This window comes from Sturnus vulgaris, chromosome 8 (genome assembly GCF_052056855.1).
Source record: "Sturnus vulgaris isolate bStuVul1 chromosome 8, bStuVul1.hap1, whole genome shotgun sequence".
Classification (NCBI taxonomy): Eukaryota; Metazoa; Chordata; class Aves; order Passeriformes; family Sturnidae; genus Sturnus; species Sturnus vulgaris.
The window spans coordinates 26,623,105-26,648,707 of record NC_142250.1 but is presented as its reverse complement, the minus strand read 5'-3'; the positions used below and the strand labels follow the sequence as shown (position 1 = coordinate 26,648,707).

The following is a 25,603-nucleotide window of genomic DNA, read 5'->3' as shown; positions in this document are numbered from 1 at the left end:
GCAGTTGTAGAGAGCAATAAGGTCCCCCCTTAGTCTTCTCTGTCCCAGGCTGAACACCCCCGGCTCCCTCAGCCCATTCCTCAGGACTTGTATTCCAGATACTTCACTAGCTCTGTTCTCCTTCTCTGGATCCACTCCAGTACCTCAAGACCTTCTTGTAGTGAGAAGCCAGAACTGGACACAGCACTGGAGGTGTAGCCTCACCAGTGCTGAGTGCAGAGGGACAATCACTGTCTTGCTCCTCCCAGTTTGCCATGTAAACTGTAGAGACCCTGATCCCACACTGAACAATACAGGAGGCCCCAGTCTTGCATTGTACCACTGTGAAAGGCCAGATTGGGTCTGATCCTGTTCTATTCAAATGTGAAGTGTCCTGTTTAGCCATAACTCCTTTGTATTTCATTGAAGATGGGAAAGCATCTAGAAGACAAAATGAATGAGTAATCATAAGATATCTCTTGATTCAACTTTTTTTTCCACTTTTCTCAGGTGACATGGGAATACAAGGTCCCAAAGGTGAGTCTGGAGTTACCTGCTTTCTCAGTTAGATTGGAAGCCTGTCGTAGGGCCTGAATAGCAAATGGTGTTTTGTTACTCCAGAATTTGGAGAAGTGGATGTTAGTTCAGATATTGTTGTGAAGGTTGGCTTTTTCTCTTGCGTTCTGGTCAAAAAAATTTAGAGTTCATAGTAGAAGAGATACAGATCTCACTTTGAATCTAGAAGCTCCTTTAGCCTGAATGGAAGTCATTCCTGAAGCCAGGCTCTACCTGGTTTAATCACAGAGTGCCTCAGTGCCCAGAGGGTTTAGCATGATGTAAATGATTCAATTATTTGCATAAATACAAGGGAGGAAATTGTTGGAGACACTAGAACTTGTAAATATTCCAGGAGCATAAACTTCTTTTTATAAGGGCAAGGGTTAGCCAAAGTGACAAAAGGAGAAGACTTACTCCCCACTGACTGTGTCTTTGTTTCTGTCTACAGGTGACCGAGGACTTCCTGGTGTCCCAGGTGGGCTATAGTTCAATTCCACTTTGAGGGAGGACATATACTTGCATTACTGTGGGCAAGAACAAATTTTGCACTTCCTTGCAAAATTCCTTGAACATAGATCAAGGTGGTTCTCTAAAGAGTCAATATTTAGCATAGACTAAGTCATTTGATTAATACCTTGGTGCTGAGCTACAGACACAACTCAGAGACTGGTTGCAAGCAAAGCCTTGGCCAGACTTCTTAGTTGAACATGCTGAATTTGGGGTTGTGAAGATTTCAGTCTACCACTGAAAGAGTCCTACAGCTGCAAAAGTATTTGGTTCAGCTTTCTTGTGCTTTTATATGTATTGTGTTCTTCTAAAGAAATCAAATACTCACCTTATGAGTAATATATTCTTTACCTCATAGAGTTAATCTCTCCAGGTTTGAGGTTCCCCTAAACTGCATGTTATTGCTTTATGGTCCATAGTCAAGAACTCTGAATGCTTACTGCGTTTTCTTTCCAGGCATTCCTGGTCCAATTGGGCATGCAGGACCAGAAGGACCAAAAGGACAGAAGGGAAGCATGGGTGAGCATCTCAGTCAGTGCTGTGAGTCTTTCACAACTGACTGGCACATGGCATGGGAATATAGATACCTGGCTGGTGTGATCATTATCTTCCCCAGTGGAGCTGGCCATGGATCCTTTTTCCCAAGGCCTTCCTCCCACAGACTCCAAGTTTTACAAGGCATTTGTTTCCTGTAGGAGAGCCTGGCATGGAAGGTCCTATGGGACAAAGGGGTAGAGAAGGATTACCAGGACCTCGAGGGGAGCCAGGACCACCTGGATTTGGAGAAAAAGGAGACAGAGGTAGGAACCAAGTGTCTTGTTGGATAAAACAGAGATGGACGAAAGCAAGACTTTGATGCTGATTAATAAAACACCTCAGTGATAAGATTTGATTTCACCATTCAAATCTAGATTTCATATCTCGACATTTCCCAGCACAGATTAATATGGCCTAAAGATTTTTTTTAACCCAGACTTATAATGGGTAAACAAGGATTGCTTTGGTTTCCCAGATCTTACAGTCAAATTTGAGTCTGACAAAATCAAAATCACTTTGCTGTCAAGGTTATCTTCTTCCCTGTTATCCAGATCATCAGAGCTGGGGGATTTGTCTTGCTAAAGCCCAGTGAGCTCACATTGTTTTCTTGGACTATGCATATCTATTTGGGTGTTTTGACCTGATGAGCAGATTATTGATGACACTTGCCAGAGAAAGAATAACAGTAGATGGAATAATGGAAAAATGGGATCATGGCTGTATTCTACCATGTCTATTCATGCTCTTATTTTGCAGGTGCTGTTGGTGAGCCAGGTCCTCCAGGGCCACCTGGACCCCCAGGTTCTGCTGGCCTAAAAGGTAAATGTGAAGATGGAGAGAGAACACCTAGCAGAGAGGTTCAGAGTAAAGGAGCATCCTAGCTGTCCTGTTTCACTTGTGTTGCTCTGCAGTAACCAGAAAAGTGAACTAACTGCCTGAAGCACAGATCTCAGAATCTCAGCTGAGATGGATGGCATGGGTCTCTTTACTTAAGTGGAGAACATTTCCTCATTGTCACAAGGACTAAGTTCTCTAAATTTTTATCCTGGTTTTGAGGATGCCAGTAATGCAAATTCTTCTACTGGCTAGGGAAATTCCAATCCACTGAACACCTGTTGGGTTGTGGATGTTGTTGGGCAAACTAAAAGCAATTTGTTCGTTCTCTGATTGTGGTGTTACTAAAAGAAAATCCATGTTCCTTTCAGGTCTGATGGGTTCTCCAGGCCCACAAGGTCCTCCAGGTGAGTGCTGCATTCCTTTGCTGTGGCATCTAGAGACTGGGGAGAACAAAAACAGAGTGGCAGTTTCTCATAGTGTTTCTGCTTCTGTGCTGCATTGTGATAAGTGGGATGAATGAAAACCCCTATCGCATTTTTCTGCAGGTCCTCCTGGCCTACAAGGATTTAGAGGTGAAGCAGGACTCCCAGGTGCTAAAGGTAACTTTGTCTTCCCCCTGGCAATTAAAGCACCACTCGCTAAGGTGCTTTTCTAGCACTGCTCTGAGCAGCAGACTTGGTCTGACCATGTCACATTTTGATTCTATGGGCAAGAAAAAGCGTAAGACTGAAGAAAAGGGAGGCAAAACAAAACTTAGTCAATGATTTCTAGAAAGTATTGAGAAATGCAGTAGACATAGAGATAATAGAGCAGTTTAAGAGAGGAAAAACAGTTGGGTGGATGGAGCTGTGTTAAAGGAAAAGGGCTTCCAGTTTGAGTTTGTCTGGCAACACAGAATCTGTATTTCCCTTATGATTTTTCTTGATGCATTAAATGCCTTTCCCTTATTACTTGTTATTACTATTGTTCAATCATCCATGTATCTTTCAGGTGAAAAGGGAGCAAGTGGACCCCCTGGACCCAAGGGTATGTTGCCCAATTAGGTATCTTTTGTGGTTATTTTCTTTAGATTCCTTTAGATATGGATACTGTCCATAGGTTTTACCCTTATCCATCTTCGGCTTTTTCTTCTGTGCTCTTGTCAGAAAGCAGACTTTATTTTCTCTGATGGAAACATTTTACAATGAAGCAATCTCACAGAATGCTTCCTTTTTTTGTACCACAGGTGATCAGGGTGAGAAGGGTTCTCGTGGAATGACAGGTCAGTAGTTTGAAATACTGGAGTAACAGCCAACCTAATAAAAGTATAGCCCAGCCAATCCCAGTTAGCTTTCTGAAACATTATAATGATGTTACTGGTTATAGGAGTTGTATTTTTGCACCAAAATTATAAACAAATAGATCTCATTCTTGATCCCAGTAATTTTGGTAACAATCTTTGTATTTAGCTTTATGAAAATCCTCTCTCACATGCCCTGTATTCATGTCACTTGAGCATTTCTAATGCCCGGAGACAGTTCTGAATCATGAGGCCTGAACATCCTGTCAACGCTGGTTTTCAGTTGCAAAGCAGCAAATATTGCTGACAGAATTGTTCAAGAGTTGTTTGATTTATTTTCATACTCTTTTGCTACAGGTGAACAAGGCTCAAGAGGAATACCTGGACTTCCAGGAGAGCCAGGGGCTAAAGGACCTCCAGGTGGGTACCAGAAAGCAGCTGTATTTCTATGTGAGGCAATGTCACTGCCACCCAGATTGTGTTGCTGTGAGCACAGACAAGGAAACAACATGGGAGTGGAATCGTGCTTGTTGTGATCCTAGGTCTCTCCTTTAGACAGCTGTGATTAGTCTGTACACTCAGAAGAAATGTCCTACAGTTAAGTTTTGAATGAATGCTTCCTGGATCTTCAGTAACTGCAGCCAAGGTTTCTTTCACATGCGATGTGATGAAAAGCCACTCTTAGGTTTAGGGCTGTGCTCCACTTTGGAGGAAGACAGGATAACTGTGCTACTGTTTCAGAAGTCCCTGACAATCTCTTTCTTTGGACAGGACAAGCTGGTCGTGATGGAAAGCCAGGTGAAAAAGGTAAGGGCATCCTTTGGGCTAGAAGTGTAGGTACTTTCTGATTTGGCAGGAGGTTGATTTGTAAAAGGGGTGGGAGGAAGATGGCAGCAGATTTGTGTTCCAGGATCTTCTGTGTCAGAACTGGGAACTTCTGTCTCAGAGTCAACCTGTAAACCTGGAACTGAGACATATAATGGAGCAGGCTGTAAACTTGTGACAGTTACCGCTCTACAGAATTCTTCTGTCATTGGTGTTCCCCTCCCAGACACTGATGCTGGAGATGGCCACTTGGCTGTGACAATATAATAGGTGGAAAGTGCTGCAGGACAGCCAAGCTCGAATGGATTGGTAGATTGTATGTCTGTGACTTCTGTCTTGTTAATGGTGATTATATCTCTAGGTGAACCAGGTCTTATGGGAATGCCAGGTGCCAGAGGTCCTCCAGGACCCACTGGAGATGCTGGAGAGCCAGGTAAAAGCATATGGAGAACAAAGGTGCTTTTGCTTAGTCAGGAACACAGATGCATTTGTCAATTTCCAGTCTTAATTTGAATTTAAGTCTGGCAGAGGATCTCTGTATTCTTAAGGTAATGATGAAAGGAAAATACACGAGAATCTAGACTCTTTATGATCCCAAAATTGCCCACAGTGCAAACATCAGCTGCTATGAGCTGATTTACATACCACTTGCTAGGCCAGTTTCCACCATTTGTGAATTGTGTGCTATAATTTCACATAAATGTAATCTCTTTCTCCCTGTCTATCCTTTTCCCACATGAAAATCTTTAGACATCTTAAGACTTTTTGCCTTTTTCTGACAGGTCTTACAGGACCTCAAGGACCACCAGGTAGGCTTTTCCACCATATTCCAAATTATCAATTACACACTTCGATGTGGGTTAAAAAAACCTTTGTAATTTTCCCGCTATGGTGCTCAGGGCTTCCAAAGTGATATCCCAAGGTTTCTGCATCTCCTTTGGCTTTTGAGAAAGGTTTTGTGCAAGATGTGTAATTTTTGAGCAATACAAGGCTTTCGAGTGCTGAAAATTTGCCTTTCCCCAAAACATAACATTTCAGTTCCCTATGCATCACTGAGAAGTCCTTCTAATCAGCAGCAGAAACAGAAGGGAGAGGATTTAGCAATAAGAGATGGAAACAGAGGATGTGACATCTGTAAGCAGAGGTGGTTGTAGGGGGACAGTTCATCAGGGAATTCATCCAGGAGCCTCAGGACAGGCAGCAATACCTAAAAGAAGCTACAGGTAAATCTGGGAAGCAGTGTTGTCATCCAGGGAGCAGTGGGATCAGGGAAGCTCAGGGACACTACCAGCTCAGTCTGCTCCTCCACTTACTTATAAAGTCCTCAGGGACCTGCTTATAAAGGCTGAAAGCTGGAGTCTTGAGTAGGGAGCTCTATAAACCCACAAGTGAAACAGCTGGGATATCTGAAAAACATACAGCAAACATTATTTGCACTAACCATTTTAAATTGTTTGTCTACCTCATATCAGGACTTCCAGGCAACCCAGGCCGACCAGGGGCTAAAGGTGAGTGCTGTTTCTTCCCCAGTGCTCATTTTCTCTCTAAGGATTTCATTCTAGCAAGGGTCTAGCTGCTCCACTATCCAGTGGATCAACAGTGGCATCTAGTGGCTTTGGGAAGGGAAGGTTTGAGAAGCACAGTAGCCAAAGCTTCCCTGAGCGTAGACAGAGAACAGTGAGGACCTCTGCTGAGGGACTTGGCATGACAGCTCTCCTCTGAGCAAACCTTTGAAGCCCAGTTCTGCCCTGAGCTTGAGTAAGGTGCCTGGTGACTGCAGTGGAAGCTGTGTGCCTGCCTCGGATAAATCCAGGCTATTGCCTATGCTGGCAGATGTTGTGCTTGGAAAGCTGATCAGCTAATCTCTGGATTAGCACAGTTCTCTTGCTTCCCCCTGACCTTCTAGTGCTGTGACTTCTCATACAAGAGATCGAGGGCAAAAAGAACAGAAACTACATCCTTAATAGTACTATGTTATTGAGCTTATTATAGCTCTTACCCCTGCCCCCCCAAAAAAACCCTCAACTTTTCTACCTTTGTCTTCCTAGGAGAACCTGGAGCTCCAGGAAAAGTTATAAGTGCAGGTATGTAGTGCTGTGAGGGATCACACTTCTGACATAGGAGGGTTTTCTCTGGGTTTTTTTGTGCCTCCTCAATTCATCTTAACTATGTGTCAGACCTGTACTGGGGCTCCCTGTTTTGGGAGAATATGTATATAGATGTGGCATTACTTAAGCATAGATTTGTACACATTCACTGGATGTGTGAATTTAAGTGTCTGTGTGCAAATCTATGTGTTTGTTTTTCAGAGGGTTCATCAACTATTACTGTGCCAGGCCCACCAGGTCCCCCAGGCCCACCTGGCCCCACTGGTCCCCCAGGTGTTCCAGGTGAGTACTGATGAGTACAAAGTAGTGATAGATCAAATCCAGGGACTAGAATCAAGCTCTTTGACTGCTCAGGAATGCAGGTTAATGTCTAAATCCCTTTTCCCAGCACTGTTGCTGAAATTAGGAAGTGCTTCTTTTCCAGTCTCAGCTTTGAGCTCAAGGCAGCAGAACTCCCACTCAAGCATCTGTAAATCTTTCTCACGCACACACACTGGCTGTGCATGAGCTTGGGCCTCAGACTTCTCTCAGACACTGCCTCTAGCATGCTGGTGTCAGGCAGCTGAGTTCCTGAGCCCTGATTCTCATGGCACTTCTGTGCCTGGAGCTGGTCTTGGAGCTGGTTTGGCAGAGACAGTCTCAGTTTGCAGTATGGAATGCGAGAGGAGGATTAAGCCTTTTGCATTCCTTTTCTACTGTGGTCAGTGGCATTCTGGTTATTTCCCCAGTCCAAGAGGCACCAAGCATTTTAATTGCTGGAGGATGGAAATTCAAGTAATACATTGGACACTGATGAATTCGTACCCCATAACAATTCCATTTAGTTGTGTAGAAAAATATATTTTTGATAGTCTCAGTTCTTATAAAAGTCCTATTGATTCTTTTCTGCTGCTATAAAGCACAACCAGTAAAATCTAATGAAATTTGGGTTTCTTTCTTTTGAAACTAGGTCCTGTTGGACCAGCTGGTCTCCCTGGACAGCAAGGTACCGTTTTCCTTCAGCTTTGATTATGCTTTGTAAGAGAAAGGAATTCATTAGTTTTCCTTTTTTCTAATTCTCTAAGCCCTTGGCACATTCTCTCTCCTTTTTGTTCACAAATTTCTTCCTTTCAGTTCATTTTGTTGCATTATTTGGCCTAATTAATCTTGTAAAGAATTTTTATAATTTTTTGTTTTCCCAGGGGTAGAAGGAGGGTGGTAAGAGGGTGATAAGAGCCCGTGTAATGTGGATGCTGCAAATGGCTTTTTTTTTCTTATGCTATTTTTCCTGAGAGCTGATATTTCTAAGGCACTTCTCAAGTGCAGCTGCCTTTCTGTGATAGGGGATATAGCCCAGCTGGATACCTCCTGCCATTTTGAAAGGCGGAGAACAAACTAGAGCCAAATTGGGATTAATGTCACTGTGAAAGTGCTGCCAATTGGGCAGGCATCTCTTTGAAAGGGCCTGAACAGAGCTGACCCCTAAGAACCTTTCTTAGTGGTTTTTCTGTGATCCTGTTAGAGCAAACTGGGCAGTAATTTCCACACTTGAATGCAGTGTCCCTCAGATCTGGGGACTGAGTTCATGCTCCCAGTTCTCCTAAGAAAAGTCTGAACCTCTTGTTGGAGTAAGTACAAAATGTCACCCGCTCTCAGTTATATAACTCCCTTTTTTTTTCCTGGAAAAAGGTCCACGAGGTGAGAAAGGATCCCCAGGTGAAGCTGTGATAGAAACCATCAGAACAGAGGTCTCATCATTAGCATCTCAAAGTAAGTGGCCCTGCCTTTCCATTCCTTTGCTTGGAAATGTTCAGAGCCTCAAGGCCTGCTCACAGCTATCAGGAGATGCCCCTAACTCTTTCTTCTCAATGTGACATGGGGCAAGTGTGTGTGTGCGTGTGTGTGTGTGTGTATGTTTGGTGGTGTGTCTGCAATGCCAGCTACCTCTTCTGCCTCCTCATCCGTGCATCCCAAAGTCCTTTCAAAAGGAAGCAGATGGCATCAGGCCCACATCAAAGAGAGGGAAGCTGAGGAATGGTGGCTGGTGAGCAGCCATTAACAGGGGAACTACTCACAGAGCTGAGAGCTTTCAGCCACTAAGTTCACACAGGGCAGTTCCCTGTGCAATATGAACATGGAGCCATCTGTAAGACAAGAACCATTTTGAACAGGCATGTTAATCTAAGCAACAGAAGTAATCTCTCTTCAAATTAAAGGATGGATTCACAGGAGAGCAAATAAATTTTAAGATTAAAAAAAATGTACCATTTTGTAATTTTTTTAAAATTTTAAGATGAAAATAAGTGGAGCAGAACAGAATGATTTAGCATCTTTCCAAGAGAAGCACTTGCTCTGTGCAGATGTGTGATGCAGTTAGAATTGGTATTCATAGGATCTGGGACCTCTGCAAGTTTGCAGCAAGGTAGAAGAGGGCATAAAATTATAAATGATCCTTGCCTGATCACCATTCAAATGGGGCCATGTAGATTCAGATTCAGACCATGCTTCAGTACTGTCCAGTTCCCCATTCAGGAGTCTTGGATCACAGCATCACTGAACTTTGAGTTTGTGCCTCAGCTTGGAGGTGAGGGTACATCGCACAATACAAGCAGGATAACACAGTGCAGCTGCTTGTTAAATAACATCTGTGTTATGTCTTCCTCCCAAGACTTGCCTCTTTTAAAGAATCTTTCCTCTTCTTGAAGGTCTTTCCCTCCTTCTTTAGCCTTGGAGTCCTTTGCCCTTTCTCTCAACAACCATTACTCTCCTCCCTGTTCCCAATATCCTGCTCAGTGCTGTATTTTGCTTCGTGTCCTAATCAAACACATCTCTCCTCTCCCTCCACTGCTTCGTCTTGGGCTTAGGTCATCCAGGTCCCATCTTAGTCCACCTTTGATTGTAAGAGCTTCTATCAGCAATATATTGACAGTTTCCATAGCAGCAGCAGCTCCATAGCAACAATTTTCCCTTGTTTGTGTTTTTCTTTTGCACAGTGCTGGCAGATTCACAAGGGCGAGCAGGACCACCAGGTCCCCCTGGACCACCAGGTATGTAGAGCTCAGTACCTAAGCAAGGAATGCTCACACAACATGGCATGTTTATGGGACATGCAGTTTGCTGGGTAAATGTTCCCTAATACCCCTGTTTCTTTTGTCATCAGGTGAATCTGTGCAGGGACCCCCTGGGCCTCGTGGTCCTCCAGGTAAGAGCTTGTTCCTCTGAAACCAAACTGGAAAGTGGGAGGTTTATTCCAAGGCCTAGGGCTGGAAGCAGAATGTCACATAGTGGCTTCCTACCAACACAGTTTCACTGCAGCAAGATGCTGCCCAACAAAGAACATTTGCTTTGGCAGAGGGTTCTAGCCAGAGTATTAATTAGTAAAAGCCATACTTTTTAGAAAGACCCTCAGTTTTCAAGTTGCCAAATGAAGTAACTGCAATCAAATCCATATTTACTTCTTACTTGTCCAGCCTTAACTTTCAACTGTGGACAGATGGGGAGGTTCTTATCATGAGGAACATATCCCTATGCCCTATCCTGTACACAGATTTCCCTTTCTCAGCCAGAACACGGGAGGTGTGGGAGGACATATAACAGGAACAGAACCCCATTCCTTGTTCTCTGCACAGTAGGAAAAGGGAGCAGGTTGGGTGTGTGATGGGATAAGCACCCAGCACCAGAAAGAAAGGAGTTTCTCTGTTCTCTTCTGCTGCAGTGGCAAATGATAGTGAAAGGTAACTATCAGGGATAGATGTGTGAAGAAAACAGTGATAAGAGCCTACACTGGGAAATACTCCAGCTAAGGCCATGGCTGGAGATGTAGCAGCTCTTACATTCATTTACTTACATTGCTGAGGCTGATCCTTCCTGAAGCCTTTCTGTGTTCCTTTGCCTAGGAGAAGGATTGCCAGGACCTCCAGGGCCACCAGGAAGACCAGGATCATCCATGTCCACCTCAGGTAGGTGCTTGCCACTCATTCCATCACCTGGTCCTGAGAATGTCTTGTTGGGGTTGAAGAGAACTCATATATATGGCTAGGACCAAGTGGAGCCAGAGAGACCTTGTTTCATGTTCTGATGGATGTCATGAAGAAATCTCTTTCTTTGAATTGCAGAAGCATTCTTCACAGGCCCACCAGGTCCCCCAGGACCACCAGGCCCGAAGGGAGACCAAGGTGGGTATATCATGCTGCATAACCAAAGTGCTAGAGGGATCTCAGCAGCTTAGACTGAAAAGAAGGAAGGGCTTAAGAGCAGAAATTCCTGCCATTCCCTTTCTGTAAGAAAGCTAGCGCAGTTTTCACTAAGCAGGACTCCTGTCTGTTGTAAAACGAGTCAGTCTTTGTCAAAGAAATTTATTAGCCTCCAGTACTGGTGTAAGGGTAGTTGCTATATTCAGATCCCAATTATACACAAGAACATTCAGAACTTCAGATTTGCCATTGAAGGGGACAGCCTTTTTGCAAAATGCACTGTGGACTAAGTCAGTGCAAGGAGGTGGCCCTGTGAAGTGTAGCTCAGCTCTGAGCTGGCAGGAAAATGTTTACCTGCTCCCTTTACCCATTTCTTCTCCACAAATTGAAGGCCAAGATGATATATTGCAGTGTGGGCTGGGATGTTGCTGATGAGAATAAAGCAATCAAACCCTAACACTATTCCTCTGCTCCCCTCTTCACAGGCGAACGAGGTCCACGGGGATTCACAGGTAAGGAGATACTAGTGGGTTTCAGGGTAGCTTGCCTGGGTGTGTGACTGCTCCTTCATTTCTGTGTCTCTTGCAGGAGAACCAGGTGATCCTGGCCTTTCAGCATTCTCCTCCCACGGTTAGTATGTGACCCCTTTCCTCCCTTGAAATCATCGCCCCTGGGCTGAAATCGGCCCAAAATCCTGCTCTATTCATTCTAACTTAATTTTAGTAGAGCCAGGATTTTGTCCACATACTTCATTCCTGTCAATCTCTGACTCTCTTTCTGCAACTGGCAGGTGAAAGAGTCACCATACAGGGACCCCCAGGCCCACCTGGCCCACCTGGACCAAAAGGTGAAGTTAAAAATCTTTCTTTTTTGGGGGTAGCCTCACACATCCAAGCATGGTTGAGACTAAAGGATGGAACAACCCAGTCCTTTGGGAACTAGAACTGTGCTCACCCCTGCCTTTTCAGGCAAAGCAGGACCACAGCAATAGAAATGCTGTGAGCACAAGGCACTTGACCAGGTCACGGAAGGCTCAGGAAGGCTGCCATGGCCTCTTCCTTATGCTCTTTCCCAACAAGCTGGCATTTCAAGACAGTCATTGCAAGGGCTGGGTAGTTGTTTCTCTGACAACATGTAGCTCAACTGTTTCACCTGATCAAGTACTCAACATGCACTCACACCCCTTACAAGTGTCTGACTCCCTCACTCTTTTCCAGGTGATGCAGGTGTCCCAGGTGCACCTGGCATCCCAGGAGCTTCTCGAGGTAAGAGGCTATGCCATCATTACTCTGATATTAAGAAGGAATGCTGATATCCTAGCGGAGGTTTTGAAAAAGCTCTCTTGACTTTTACCAGTGTGGGTGCCAACCTGATGCTGATGGGATTTATGTTCAAAAGCTCTTTTTGCACGGCTTGCCTTAAATCAGAAAATTTAGGAATTGACAGTTTTCTTTTTCCAGCTTATTGGGAATCCTTTAAGCCAGAGTTTTGCCTCTTTGAACTGGTGCTGCCCAGGCTGGCAGATTGGGAGCAGCAGGGCAGTGATGTTAGACTAATGAGCTTGAGCTGTCTGATCTCCAGCTATATTTTGTACAGCACTGCACTCTAGTGCACAAACCCACCAGGTCTGCCTGTGCAAAGCCAGGAATGTCTCTGGACTCAGCCCTGCACAGACTGAATTATAGGATGCTGAATTAATTGCAGACATTATACTGCCAAATAGCCCATGCTCCATCTGTGTTTAAAGATGCAGGGGAAGCCCCTCCATATTCAATTTCCAAAAGTCTTTCCAGGCCTGTGGGAAGGTTTAATGCAAGTACATTTTACTATCACTTGGTTTAATGCAACTGTGCCAAAACCACTCCTTCTTCTTACAATACTTTCCATAGGTGGATCCAGACAAATTCAGGGACCCCCAGGACCTCCTGGGCCACCTGGTCCTCCTGGCCCAAGTGGAGGTTCATCTCAAGAGATTCAGCAGTATATCACTGACTACCTGAAGAGTGAGTATAATGAGATTTTTGCTGTCGGTCAGCACTTTCATGCTTATCTCTCTTTTGCTCCCTAGGGCCTTGTCCCTTTTCTTCTAGAAACAACAGCCCTGCTACTCTGGGCTTATTTCTGCTGAATACTATGAAGTGCTGTTGTCTACTGTGGCCTCTGTAGAACTGTCCTTCTATTGTCCCATTCTTTGTCAGAGGAAGAGGGTCTGGTAATTGTGCACATAGTCAGTCTTCCCTCTTAGTGATGTGGAAATATCTTGGGCTTTCTATGTAGGTGACAACATCAGACATTATTTGACTGGTGCCCAAGGCCCACCAGGCCCTCCAGGCCCACCTGGACTCATCACCACTGCAGATGGGGTGACCTTGGATTATGCAGAGCTGGCTACCCGTGTCATGAGCTATATGACAAGTAAGCACCATGTTGGTAAACTCTGTACTGAGTCTGAGTCATGCCCTCAGCTGAGCTTGTGCAGCACCTAGGAGGTGAGAAGTAGAGGAGAAATAAGTCTTTAAAAAGCAGCACCTCAACCAGGTTATTCATCTTCAGCAGTCTAGGCCCAGGACTCTACACAGCTGAGGTAGAGCTGAGCCTTGTCCTTTTTTAATGGTTAGATTAATTAGCAGTTGCTGCTGTTTAAAAAGTCTTATATTAAACATTTGCTGTTAGACTCCTGACACCCCAAAGACCCAAATAGAGGTGGGTTTGTTTAGTAAGTGTGGTCTCAAGTATTTGGGGGTTGTCTTGTGTGCTTGGGGCCCTCCTAAAGTAGATGAAATTCCCAGAGCTTTCGGAAGTAGTTTGGAATCTCAACCAGAAATGCACAGAGCACACAGTTGTGTGTGATGACCAGGAGATGACCAGGATAGGTGAGAGATAGCAGCTGTTTCATAGTTGGGGGCATGGGAAGCCCATTCTACCAGTTAATTAATTTATCTTTCCTTTGTTCCTTCCTCACCCCTCCTCACCTTCTGTCTCATCATTCCCACAGGCTCTTCAAGTCGCTATGAGTCATTTTCTGGCTCAGTATCCACTTCATCCATTTTGTACCAAGAACTTCTGAACCTGCTGCAAAGTAAGTGACCCTCAAGGGAAACATGTGATTGAGGGTAAAGCATCCCATCATCCTGGAGATCTGTCTTTCCCGTCCAGTCTCCAGTCTGCAACTGGAGTTACCTGCAGCTGCTTCAGAGTGTTCTACTTTCCAGCTCCTCCACTCTGAGTGTTCCCCTCATAGCCTTGCTGTGTTGTTGTTCCTAAGGTGAGGGGGATCCCCAACTCTGTATTCTTTTCTATACACAGTGTTACTGTGGGTTGACAGGTAAATCTTCAGGATGTCATTTGGCTGTCCCTGAAGGTACTGATGATGCTGGCCAGCAATGTGCTCCAAATGGCTCAAAAGTGCCACAAAGCTCAGCATGGTCTTTCCCAGCTGAGCTGCTTTTCATTCCCTTTACCCAAGAAGTTGTCCTGAAAAAAGCAGACCACAGGGAAGTCCCTTAAGCAATCCAAATTCTCATCCTCCTCACACCCTTATTATAGGAGGTTCCCAGTCTTGTCACAAATGTTTCTGGCACCATATGCAGGACATTCACTCAGAAAAGAGGGAGGAAAGGAGCTTTATATCATATGTTTGATGGTTTCCCTGGTGGAGGTGGCTCAACTCATGGGCTGGGAACTCCTTACACTTGGTGTCTGTGCAGCAGCTGGACAGCCTTAAAAGATGCTTGTTTTCATTTCTAGGAGAGGAAATTCGTCAGTATCTCATTGGACCTCGGGGCCCACCAGGACCTTCTGGGCCAGGGGGAGATGGAATGTCTCTGTCACTGGATTATGATGAGCTGACCAGGAGGTTTATCAGCTATTTGTCAAGTAATGGTTTTATTAGTTTGTGTTTCCCTCTGTTCCTTTGGGAGCCCAGCACAAAGCTCATGCTGTCAAGTCAGTAGAAACTATTCCAGTGCTAATTGTGTGAATCCCTATGGACAGGGACCTCCTCACAGAGACTGTAAGAGACTTGGAAGAGAACAAAGATACCCTGTAGCTAAGATACCATCCACAGACTATTAATGAATCCTTTCCTTGTTAAAAATTGAGCTAGGAACAAAATTTCATCTTAGCCGTCTTAGATGATGGCACCTTTAGTGCCTTTCTAACCTTTATCTCTGTGCTAACTTTGTGTCAAGACAGCTTAGGCAACAAACTCTTAGAAGTTAATTGAAACAAATTCTATGTCTCTGCTTCATTTTCCCATCTGTGAAGGGGTGATATGGCACATAAGAACTGTTCAACAGAGAGGACTCTTTAAGCATCCCCAGCAGCAGTGCTAAAATGCCTAATTCTGGTAGCTGCAACTGTCTGCTTAAAAGCACAGCCTGGTCCATGCTCGGTTTCTCTGAACTGCTCTTTGAGACCAGATCTCACTGGTGGACTGCTCCTAAGATGGAGGGAATTTCCAGCAGGAAACTGCAGTGTAACAGCAGCACTCCAATGGCTCAGGCAGGACCAACTGCATTTTGTCAGCAGGGACATTTCATTAACGCAAATCACGAAGTGCAGAATGTTGCCCCAGAGCAGCACATGCATCAGCCTGTGGGTTGCAGCTGAGCTGCAAGTCCAGGGGTGCCCCTACCAGTCACAGGTTCCTGAGGTGCAGAGCTTTTGCCAGGAATAGAAGCCTGCTGCCCGCCTGCCTGCCTGTGAGTGTCCTTGAGATTGTCAGGGCAAAGTCACAAGTCCAGAACAAGGTTTGAGCTCTGGCTCTTGGCACAGCCTGCTGATGGGAGTCTCTCCTGCATTGCCTATGAATAAGCCCTTTGAATAAGCCCTGTGGTCTGCCTGCTTACACTGTAACAGCCTGCTCTGATAATGTGGATCTGTTTGATTTTGCAGGTTCTGGGATGAGCATTGGACTGCCTGGACCACCTGGGCCTCCAGGGTCACCTGGTATATCCTACAGTGACCTGACAGCATACCTGCGAAGTAAGCCAACTTCTTCACTCCCCTGTAATGGGGTTTTATGTGGCCCCCAGGATCGCTTTTTACAGCCTTAGTCACAGAATTTCCCTTTTTTCCTATCATCACAAATAACCCTCTGATGGTCCTTTGTCCTTAGCAGCACTACAGGCCTCTGCTGGCACCTGCACGCCCCACAGGGGGCTGCAGCTGGATCACCATGCTCCTGCGAGGAGCAACAGCAGTGGGACTGTCTTGGAGATGGGCATGAAGGAGCCCTTTGTCATATCCAAACTCTGCAGCACAAAGGCATCGTTTCTTATACCTCTTTGAAAGTGTATTTTAAAAATAGGGACTTTACTCTCTTTGGAATCACCTGACTGTCCAATGTGACATCTACATGCAGGGTAGTGAGGTACACCAATAAGGCTGTACCAGAAGGTATTGGAGGGGAAAAAAAAAACCCTTCTACTTGGCTGTGTCTGGCATAACCTGTATTGTGAAGGAACATTCATTAGGGTTGTGGTTGTTTGTGTGACTTCTTTTCTTCCCTTGTGTCTTACAGACTCTGAATTCAGTGGTGTTGTTGGGCCCCCTGGTCCTGCAGGCCCCCCAGGACCTCCAGGGATCCCTGGATCACCAGGCACCTCTCTGGAGGACATCTCTGCCTACCTTCAAAGTAAAGCACTTGTGTTTCTCAGAGCTGGCAGGGTGATTCTGTTTGTAGATGCTGGGGGACTGAGGCTGAGAGATTTAGCTTAGCAGGGATGTGACTGCTCGGTGGGAACAAAGTCACTGTAAAGTAAAGAATTCTGTAAAGAATTTTGTCAGTGTCATCCCTGTAAAGGGATGGAAGTGGAGGTTGGAGCTTTTAAACTTTCAAGATGCCCAGACATGTGAAATTTCCTTATCCTCTCACTGATGGAAAATAATTCTTTCTCTCTCTTAAGATGTTGGATACTCTTCCCTTTCTGGAGTCCGGGGCCCACCTGGCCCTCCTGGCCCTCCAGGACCACCAGGTTTCTCTGGAACTGGCCTTCTGTCCTATGCTGACATTACCAACAGCGACGAGTTCAGGAGTGAGCTGATCCAGTACCTGAAGAGTAAGGGAACACCATCCATCCTTCCTGCACACATCCCAAGACATGCTTTACCTTGTGTGTAAATGGCTCTGCCATAGCTGAGACATTACTGTAGGAGCCTTCCCTGAACTGGGGCTACAGCTACACCTTCCCTCTACAGCCAGGTCTGCAGGAGTGTGCTACACCCTGTAGGCTTTTCTCCTCTCAGCCCAACTGCTAGCCAAAGTCTGTGTTATGAGACAACAGGGACAAGCACTGAGTAGTTACAAATGGCCTGTGCTGAACGTGGGTCCCTAATAAGGTCACCAGCAGAGTTTTACCATGGGAAAAGCATTTTCTTTGGCAAACACCTGCACACAGAGGGGAGGGGTTGGAAGGTGGCGCTGAGCTAGCTGTGAAGCACCAATGGTTGGAGTTCATCCTGACAAGTCATCCAAGGCAGGCTTTGGAAAACACCTCAGTTTTGGCAAACTGGTTACAGAATGGCTCTTTTGGCAGAGGTGCTGAAATTGGCCTGAAGAGTGCACCCTCTGCAAAATCATTGGGCATGTTCCCAAGATTGGGCACACAAAACTGTGGGAGAGATGGCAAGGAGGAGGGTGTCTTGCCATCCGTAGAGTTCAAGGTTGACATGTGCCTGCTGCCTGAGAAGTGGCACTGGAGGGTCACTGTGATGGTTGGGGGGACAGAACTTCACACTCCAGTCTTCATTCAGGTGGCAGCACAGGACCTCTTGTCAAGCCCAGTGTCCCTGAAGCTCCCACCTTGTATTTTGCAGGTGATGAAGTTCGAAGCTACATCTCAGGACCCCCTGGGCCCCCGGGACCACCAGGACCCAAAGGAGACAGTGGCTTTGTGTCTGGGTCTATGTCTTCATCCTACCAAGGGTTACGAGCTTCTGAGCACTTGCATGGAGGATCCCTTGGTGCTGAGGGCTCCTCCCACAGGGGCTCAATGGGCACAGGCAGCTCGTATGGCAGCTCCATGAGCAGCATGTCCTCTTACCACGCCTCAGTGGGCAGCGATGGAGCTTATGATGCCTCCATGGGCACTGATGGGTCTTTTGATGGGCTGCTGACAGAGGAGGAATCACACAGGAGATCAGCAGGGTCAAGCAGATCCTACAGCAACTCCTTCACTGGTTCCCTGGATTACAATGAGCTGGCACTCCGTGTGTCAGAGAGCCTGCAGAGTGAGTGCAATGCCTGCTTATCCTGACCTTCCCTATTCCAGCTTACAACTCCAAACCTCCTGTGCCTGCTCACACTGTTCACTTCCCTCTCCTTCCTGTTGCTTACAGCTCTCCCTTCCACCTGCTGCCTCAGCATCCAGCCACAGTTCTCCCAGTGCTCCTTTCAAATGACATCTTTAATTCCGCAGGCCGAGGTATTCTCCAGGACCTGATGTCTTACACTGCACAGGGACCTGCAGGTCCCCCAGGCCCTCCTGGTCCCCCTGGCATCAGCAAGATCTTTGCAACCTATGGCAATGTCACCGCAGACCTCATGGACTTCTTTAGAAGTGAGTGACATTTTGACTTGGCATTTCTGACTCACGTATATTAGATCTTCCCAACCTCTCACAGACCTACTGATCTTGTCATCTTTGCACTCTGTCAAAGTGCAGAGTTGAAGGTGGATGGTCTTTCCATCTCCTTCGTTCCTTGCTGGGGAGGTGCAGTCTTATCATTAGGAAGGACATCAGTTTTTCCCACTGTTTGTAGGAAACTCATCCCAAACCCCGAAGGCCTCTGTGCTTTCAAGCTCTGTGGCCCATTTTTACATGACTGGGCTGGCACATATACAGAAACATGAGCCAGCTGCTCACTCTGCTCTTAGATTCCCCACTCAGAGCATGGGCCAGCTCCAGCCCTAGCGACAGCCAGGATACCTAGATAGAGTGACAGAACAGAGCAGTGCTGCTGAGATGACATCACAGCCTGTTCTTGGGACTTTGTTAGGACCAAAACCCTGTTTAAAAACCTTGCTGTCAGTCTAATCCTATCTAACCAAGAGAAATGTCCTTTCAGTGTGAATCACAGCTTCTCTGAGTGGTTGGTGGTTTCTCCCACTCATTCACTCTTTCCTTCATTTCCCTCTCCAGCACATGGTGCCATCCAGGGGCCACCCGGTGAAAAGGGGGAGAGGGGTTATCGTGGACCTAAAGGTAAGGCTTGTCATCGATTCTCTCTTCAGCCTTGTGATGCCCAGGAAGCAGCACTGTGACTACAGAGGTCACAGCACTGCTCAAGTTCACACCCTCTGGCAGTGAAGGTGACACCTTCAGGATCTCAGCCAAAACATTGTCCTGATTTGGTGTCCCTTCCCCTGGCCTGTCCCTGTCTGTGGGTCACTTGTGCTCAAGGGCAAACTTGGTCTTTTCATTCCTTCAGGTGACCCTGGGCCCATGGGCCCACCAGGACGACAGGGGCACAGGGGACCTAAAGGAGAGAAGGGAGAGAAAGGTAGGAACACATGCCATCCCCAGGAGAGCAGGATTTGACTGTCAGGGATTGGCACTAGCCCATCCCTGGGAAGAGCTGGAAAACAGAGCCCCAGTATTTTGGTTTGGATCTTTTCTGTTTCCACGGTCTTTTCAACTAACCCTCCTTTTGATTTTTCTGGTCCCCAGGTGAACAGCTGTATGTTGGCAGAAGAAAAAGAAGAAGTGTTGGTGTTTAAGGAAAGTGGTAGCTCAGTTCTGCACAGGGCAGCATCCCCAGCAGCCTATAGAGAATTAGCCTGATGCCTTAATGCTGAAACATCCTCACTGCTCAGCTGACCCCTTAGAGTTGATAGTTCAGATCTTAATGTCTCTTGTGTGTCCAGCATGGTCCTAGTGTGGGTGTTTGCTCCTGTTACTGATGTTTGGCTTCATGCTCCTGAGTTCCCAGGCTGATGTCCTTGGGCTGACAAGAGCTTCCTATCTCACCTAGTCCAGGCTTCTTGTACTACTCCCAGGAATGTAAAAACCTGCGTTTTTAAACAACTAGCCAACTACACAAAGAAAAGAAAAAAGAAAACAATCCCATCCTCAGCAAATTCATGGTTTGTCAGGGATCAGATGAGCCCACAAGGCCCCCATGAGAAATTCCCCTCCGGGATTCCCTCTCCACAAGCTCTGCCAACCCAGTTATAGCAGCACAGCGAGACAGGACATACACAGGGGCCGAACCAAAGCACTTTTAAACGTAATTTGTTTAGCTTTTAAAAATATTTTTTGTATTTTTTTCTGTTTTTTTAAACACTGGTGAAAAATAATCTTTAATGTAAACAGCCCAATTAAAGTGTGTTTTTAACTCCATCCCTGAACTGTTCAGGATGGCCATTCTGTGCTTGCAGGTTGTTGTGGGGCAGGATGAGGCACCTGAGATGGGTCTGAGGTACAATGGTAAATACAATGGCACATTATTAAATACTTTTATACTCAGTTATTTTAAACATTGTAAACCATCCCCCTCACTCAAACGCTTGTACAAATCACTTGTATTTCATGCAGATTTTCCATCAACCAAACTGAGGCGGTCTCAGCAAACTGTGATTTTATTTTATTTACAGCAGAATTATTACAATATTCTACAGAAAGCCATGAAATAAAATTACTTTGAAAAACAAGACAAAAAAACCCCCAAAACTGTTGTATGGCTGCTACTGCAAGTTCACTTCCACAAGCTGTACAGAGACCCTTAGCCAATTATTCATCCATCTCATGATTTTTGGTTGCTTACAGAAGTAAGGCAAAAATAACTTGGTTTGCAGTTAACACAAAACATTCAACAAACTGCTGGGAGAACACGAGGCTGGCGGTGCCTCAGGCGCGTGTTTGTCACAGGATGCTCCTGCTCTGCTTGGCTTCCTGACAGAAAGTGGGGTGGCAGTTCAACATTAGATGCCACTCGGTGTCCCTTCCTAGATTCTGTTCTCTTCACCATTTTAGAACTGATTCTCATTCCCACCTAATTGTAAATGTGGAAGACTTGGTTACATCAGGGTAGCCGCGGACTCAGCCCCTCGCTTCTGCTTTCAGTACAGGGGAAGCACATGAGCCCTTTCTCATGGGTTGGGCTTAAGCATGGTTGTGCTTGAGGGGTTTTCCTCTGGCACCACCGACTGCCCAAATGCCAGATGTGCAAAGGAACTACAGAAACAGGACTGAGCTGGAGAAAGGGGATGCAGAACAAGTAAAAGTTCTGTAAAAGAAACACCATCGTTTCCTGTCTTCTCCTTCCCTTTATCTGTTCTCATCTTTCACAAGACTGAGAAATGATGGGGCATCCTGGCCTTGGCTTGCCTGTGAACAAGGAAGGTTAATTCTCTCTAATCTTACTTTAATTGCTGTGAAGATAGCAGAAGTAGTCTGGAAATGGGAAATTTGCATGGACACATCAATGCAAGGAAGTTTCAGAGATCCAGAAGTACAGATTTTGACGTAAAATGACCAGAGTGTAAATGTTAACGTAAAGCTTATCGACACAGTGATGGTCCTAAACACTCCCCCTGCCCTTTCTTCCAACAGTCAGTCACTGTCCTCAAACTTGCCCCTCTTCCCCGCAGCAGATGAACGAAGAAGCAATAGATCAGTGGAAGCAACTAGCACTGAGCTTATTTGTACATTTCAGCTTTCAGCAACGATGTATTTCTGAGGTCATGGGAGCTGCAGCTGCACAACAGCTCTGAAAATCAGGCTGCCTCGAAGTGGACTCAAGTGCCTGAATTTAAAACACCTTATTTGAATCTTTCCTATAGCAAAGCAAGCTTGAAATACTTGCAAGGCAGATACTATTTCAGTTGGAGAATCAAACTTCCTATGTGACACTGCTGTCACAAAAGATATGGTGTGACAGAAGCAATTCCATTGCTACTTTGCTTAGCTCTGCCTTAAAGTACTATGTTTCCAATTTTTAAGGAAAATAATTTCAGTAGAATGGAGTTATCAAAGTCCTCTGGGACAGAAGAAAAATTTCTTTAATTGTGTGATTGATTAGATATTGAGTACCCATGAATGCAATTTAAAAAGAATATTAGCTTAAAAGATTACGTGGAAAAAGGATGCAGCTCAGACTGAACATCAGTTTTAAATGTGATGTGAAAAATCCCTCTGAGTGAATGCTGATGGCCAGAACAGTGCAGCCCTGCCACCAAGGAATTTGAATTCAGCTGCCAATTCAAATAAAGGTTTTCCTTCAGAAGGTGTTTATAAATCAGGACCTACATAATCATAACAACTTCAGTATCATATCTTTACATGCTGTATATAGTTCTCATATATACACCAGAGACAGCAGAGTGCTTGAAGAAGGAAAAATTATTTTATGGGAATCAGAGAGGAACAAATGCTGGAGTATTTCTTCTTCATAAAATAAACAGCAGAATTCCCCTGGAACTTCAGAAGATCAAGGCTGGCACAGCCCATTTTCCCCTGAGTTGGTAATCCCTCCTCAGCCAGAATCTCCTAAAAACAGGGGCAGCAGATACACCCAAAGACCTTTAGCCCCATATCATCCTGGATGCCTTAAGCAGTGCCAGAATGCACTTTTCAGAGCTCAGGAAGCACGTGGTGTGTGGCTCAGGCCCTGCAGGCAGGTTTTCTGTGAGGATCAGCTGTAAACACAGGAGGACAACCCACACACGGCACTGCAATCCAGAGATTTATTGCCTTGCTTGTTTTCTGTGGACAGAATTTACAATGTAGTAAAACACAATGGTGAGCAAATACTGATTTGTGGTCAGCTTTGGAAGAGCATGTGGGGACAATCAGATCTGCCAAACAGTAAGAATTTGTAAGTACATTGTTTTAGCTGCAGAAAACACAACTCACCACCCTGGAGATGGAGCTGCTAACATTCATTAGGAAGGTGACATGAGATAGTACTGAGATGGAATTTCATATCTCAGGAGATGTGTTTTAGGCCTATGTGAGACTAAATTAATTTGAATTGAATTTTCTGACTCTGATACAATATTGTAACACCAGTCTCACATCCTGCAACACTTAAACCCAATTTTATCAGTCTAGATGTGTAAGCACCCATGCTAGTTCTTGTTATCACTCAGCAAGCATATTTTCATGTTTGGTATCAATTCTCAGCCCAGTTCACAAGGCTGCAAGTGCACAGGGCTCTCCACCTGGAGACCTGAGCAAGGCTTCCATTGCCACATCCGATCCCTCCCTTCATCCCAGAGCTCAGTTACAGTTATTTGTGCAATTTACAATGAGATCAGATTGCAGGGCCTGTGTGAAAAGGATCTTCAAATAAAAGATGTAAGAGATTCAGACAGAGGTAAACAGAATGCCAAAACATATTAGCAATGTATCACTAAAACTATCATAAAGGAGAAGATTATTAATATTTCCCTGTGAGGATTTAATGGGGATGAACGTAGACATAATCCAGAAGAGGAAATCTGCCTGCCCTGCTTACTCCCCCAGGTAAAGTACTGAGCCTACTTCAGACGAAATTGCAAACAAATTCTGTTAAATAGAGATGAAGATTATTTAATATTATCTTAATAACAGTCAATTTATGAAGGTGGAGTTTAAAAAGCAAAAGGTCTTCAAAGATTTTTTCTCTCTACTAAACAATTCAAAAAACTTTGCATTTAGCAACAGAGAACATTCTAGAGATATGGTGTGTGAATTTACAACAGTATACAATACACATTTCAAATAATAAAACACCAGAAATTAAGGCTAGCTATCAAAGTAATTATGCTATCAAAAAGTTACAAAATTTAAATTAAAACATGCATTTTCCAATTTTCTTTTTACTGTGCTGTAAATTAAGTGTCTTCATTGAGAAGGTATTGGTTCAATATCCAAGGATTTCAGCATCCAAGGTTTCAACCACAGCTGATTAAAGTCCTATGTTAATTTCTGAGTTCACTGCCATGCAGCAACACTGTTCCCATGAAATGAACGCCATGGAATGGGCACCAGTTGCACAGTCAAAGCAAGCAAGCAAAACAAAACAGGTGCAGTTGATGCCCAAAGAGATCAGAGAAAGTCAGCCCTCAAAAGACAGAAAGCAAATACTATTTTACAAACAGAGCTCCAACATACCCAAGTACAGCTTATACACTGTCTTGATATGACTCAACCTCTATCCACCAAAAGGAGTGCAGCAAAAGTGACCTAATACAGCTGTATTTCCTTACCCTGCTACAGGAGACACATTTCAGATTTCCCACTACAGATCAGTCAGGCAAATAACTTATGGTACAGCTAGGAACTCGAAAAATAAAACCTGCCTATGTTAGTAGGTGGCAACACAAAAGCAAAACACCCAGCTATATATTTAACTTAAATCTTTCCTTAAAATAAAATGACTGAAAAAAAAAAAAAAAGGAATCTGACACTTCTAGTGAAATCAGACTTTAGCCATGGTTACTTATAAATATGACCATCCACCTCCACTTCTGTGATGGAGTTCAAATGAACAGGCTTTGGTAAGAACAGAACAATGGCTCTACCCATTCCAGGTACAGTTAGAGAAACCATGTGCATTTTGCACACTGCTTTCTAAAAAATACATTCTACAGTTTTTCAATTTGTAGAACTAACCACCTGTATGTAATAGCTAAAGAAAATAATAAACTGCATTTTAAAGTTAGCATATCTTTCACCTTTACATATTTTAGTGCAAAATATTTTAGGGTGAGGATTTACAACAAAAATGGCAGTAGCAGCAAGAAATCTTGTTTTGTACAGTAACAACAACGCTAAGGAGTTTTGTGTTTTTAAATGACAAAACAGTATCCTGTTGCCAGGATCAGCATATCTAAGTGTTTCAGGCACTGTATTAATTAAACTAGCACCCCATTTCATTATGGAACTAATGGACAAAACATGTCATGGAGATCAGCTCAGTTTAATTTATGCCAGAGGTTTCTTTTGAAAGAAGTTGCAAAAGCTTTTGCTTTTGTCAATTGTGTTTAAACATAAGGGTTTGCTTTTCTGATTACTGGCATGTTCTTAGTAATTAGTTTCAGTCCTTGCCATGAAGACACTGCTCACATTATGAAATTTTAAACCTCTCATGGCAGTTTCAGTTGTGGAATTCTCTCGTGGAGAAATCTGATGCTTAAAAACACAGTAGCAGAACTAATATTACACCATTTAAATGTTCAGATGAGAAACCATTTTTTTGTGATGAGAAAGAGCATAATTAATATTTCAGGCTTAAAGTCAAAACCGTGGGTAACGTACTTTTAGAGACTGGGATAAAAAACCCACTTAGTTTTGAAACATCTGAAGGACATAACAATACCATTGTACACCAACACTCGGTTTGTTTCTTCTGTCCAGGGGAGTGAAGAAACCGCTCCTGACACTGATTGTCTCCACTGAAAACAAGACACGCGAGGTCCCTGATGTTCATACGCCGTGGGTAAGTCAGCTTAGACCGTAAGGAAGGAGAATTCCAAACACGAAAAAAACCTACAGAAGTTCCCAGAGCTACGACCCAGTGGAGTGAAGGCTGGGGATTGGGTAGAATTTGGAAATCCGGCTTTGTGTTGAAGGATTAAGGCATTCGGATTCTCCAGTCATTTTAAAGAAAACTTCCTGTTCCTGCAGCTTTCTGGCAAATTCTTCTTCCAGCATCTAAAACCAAAATCAGATTGCCACAGGATTAACACGGCAAAGTACAAGAAACCCATTATTACGGAGACATTTTGTCTGATCTCTGAACTGTGTGAAACTCTAGTACATTCCCTTTTAAAATAAAATAAACCCCCAAGACCAACCTCCACCACCAGCTAT

At 44.6% G+C, this 25,603-nt stretch overlaps 2 protein-coding genes across 6 annotated transcripts in view; one reads left to right on the top strand and one right to left on the bottom strand.

Moving 5' to 3' along the window:
• COL17A1 (collagen type XVII alpha 1 chain) overlaps positions 1-21,338 on the top strand; it is a 35,839-nt gene extending 14,501 nt beyond the window's left edge. For both annotated transcript variants that reach the window (XM_088169300.1, XM_088169299.1), the window contains exons 19-56: positions 490-516; positions 986-1,012; positions 1,501-1,563; positions 1,740-1,844; positions 2,338-2,400; positions 2,787-2,822; positions 2,964-3,017; positions 3,409-3,444; positions 3,644-3,679; positions 4,055-4,117; positions 4,469-4,504; positions 4,884-4,955; positions 5,305-5,331; positions 5,995-6,030; positions 6,571-6,606; positions 6,832-6,912; positions 7,580-7,615; positions 8,299-8,379; positions 9,603-9,656; positions 9,770-9,811; positions 10,506-10,568; positions 10,725-10,784; positions 11,288-11,314; positions 11,391-11,432; positions 11,593-11,649; positions 12,020-12,067; positions 12,692-12,805; positions 13,080-13,217; positions 13,798-13,881; positions 14,550-14,678; positions 15,699-15,788; positions 16,327-16,440; positions 16,712-16,864; positions 17,622-18,035; positions 18,224-18,364; positions 18,947-19,009; positions 19,236-19,307; positions 19,475-21,338. In XM_088169300.1, the coding sequence (XP_088025426.1) occupies positions 490-516; positions 986-1,012; positions 1,501-1,563; positions 1,740-1,844; positions 2,338-2,400; positions 2,787-2,822; positions 2,964-3,017; positions 3,409-3,444; positions 3,644-3,679; positions 4,055-4,117; positions 4,469-4,504; positions 4,884-4,955; positions 5,305-5,331; positions 5,995-6,030; positions 6,571-6,606; positions 6,832-6,912; positions 7,580-7,615; positions 8,299-8,379; positions 9,603-9,656; positions 9,770-9,811; positions 10,506-10,568; positions 10,725-10,784; positions 11,288-11,314; positions 11,391-11,432; positions 11,593-11,649; positions 12,020-12,067; positions 12,692-12,805; positions 13,080-13,217; positions 13,798-13,881; positions 14,550-14,678; positions 15,699-15,788; positions 16,327-16,440; positions 16,712-16,864; positions 17,622-18,035; positions 18,224-18,364; positions 18,947-19,009; positions 19,236-19,307; positions 19,475-19,524 (2,870 nt within the window). In that variant the 3' untranslated portion in view covers positions 19,525-21,338. The remainder of the gene's footprint in view (positions 1-489; positions 517-985; positions 1,013-1,500; positions 1,564-1,739; positions 1,845-2,337; positions 2,401-2,786; positions 2,823-2,963; positions 3,018-3,408; positions 3,445-3,643; positions 3,680-4,054; positions 4,118-4,468; positions 4,505-4,883; positions 4,956-5,304; positions 5,332-5,994; positions 6,031-6,570; positions 6,607-6,831; positions 6,913-7,579; positions 7,616-8,298; positions 8,380-9,602; positions 9,657-9,769; positions 9,812-10,505; positions 10,569-10,724; positions 10,785-11,287; positions 11,315-11,390; positions 11,433-11,592; positions 11,650-12,019; positions 12,068-12,691; positions 12,806-13,079; positions 13,218-13,797; positions 13,882-14,549; positions 14,679-15,698; positions 15,789-16,326; positions 16,441-16,711; positions 16,865-17,621; positions 18,036-18,223; positions 18,365-18,946; positions 19,010-19,235; positions 19,308-19,474) is intronic.
• The window catches only part of SLK (STE20 like kinase), a 49,117-nt gene continuing 43,883 nt past the window's right edge, over positions 20,370-25,603 (bottom strand). For all 4 annotated transcript variants that reach the window (XM_088169302.1, XM_014883778.2, XM_088169301.1 and 1 more), the window contains one exon: positions 20,370-25,444. In XM_088169302.1, the coding sequence (XP_088025428.1) occupies positions 25,298-25,444 (147 nt within the window). In that variant the 3' untranslated portion in view covers positions 20,370-25,297. The remainder of the gene's footprint in view (positions 25,445-25,603) is intronic.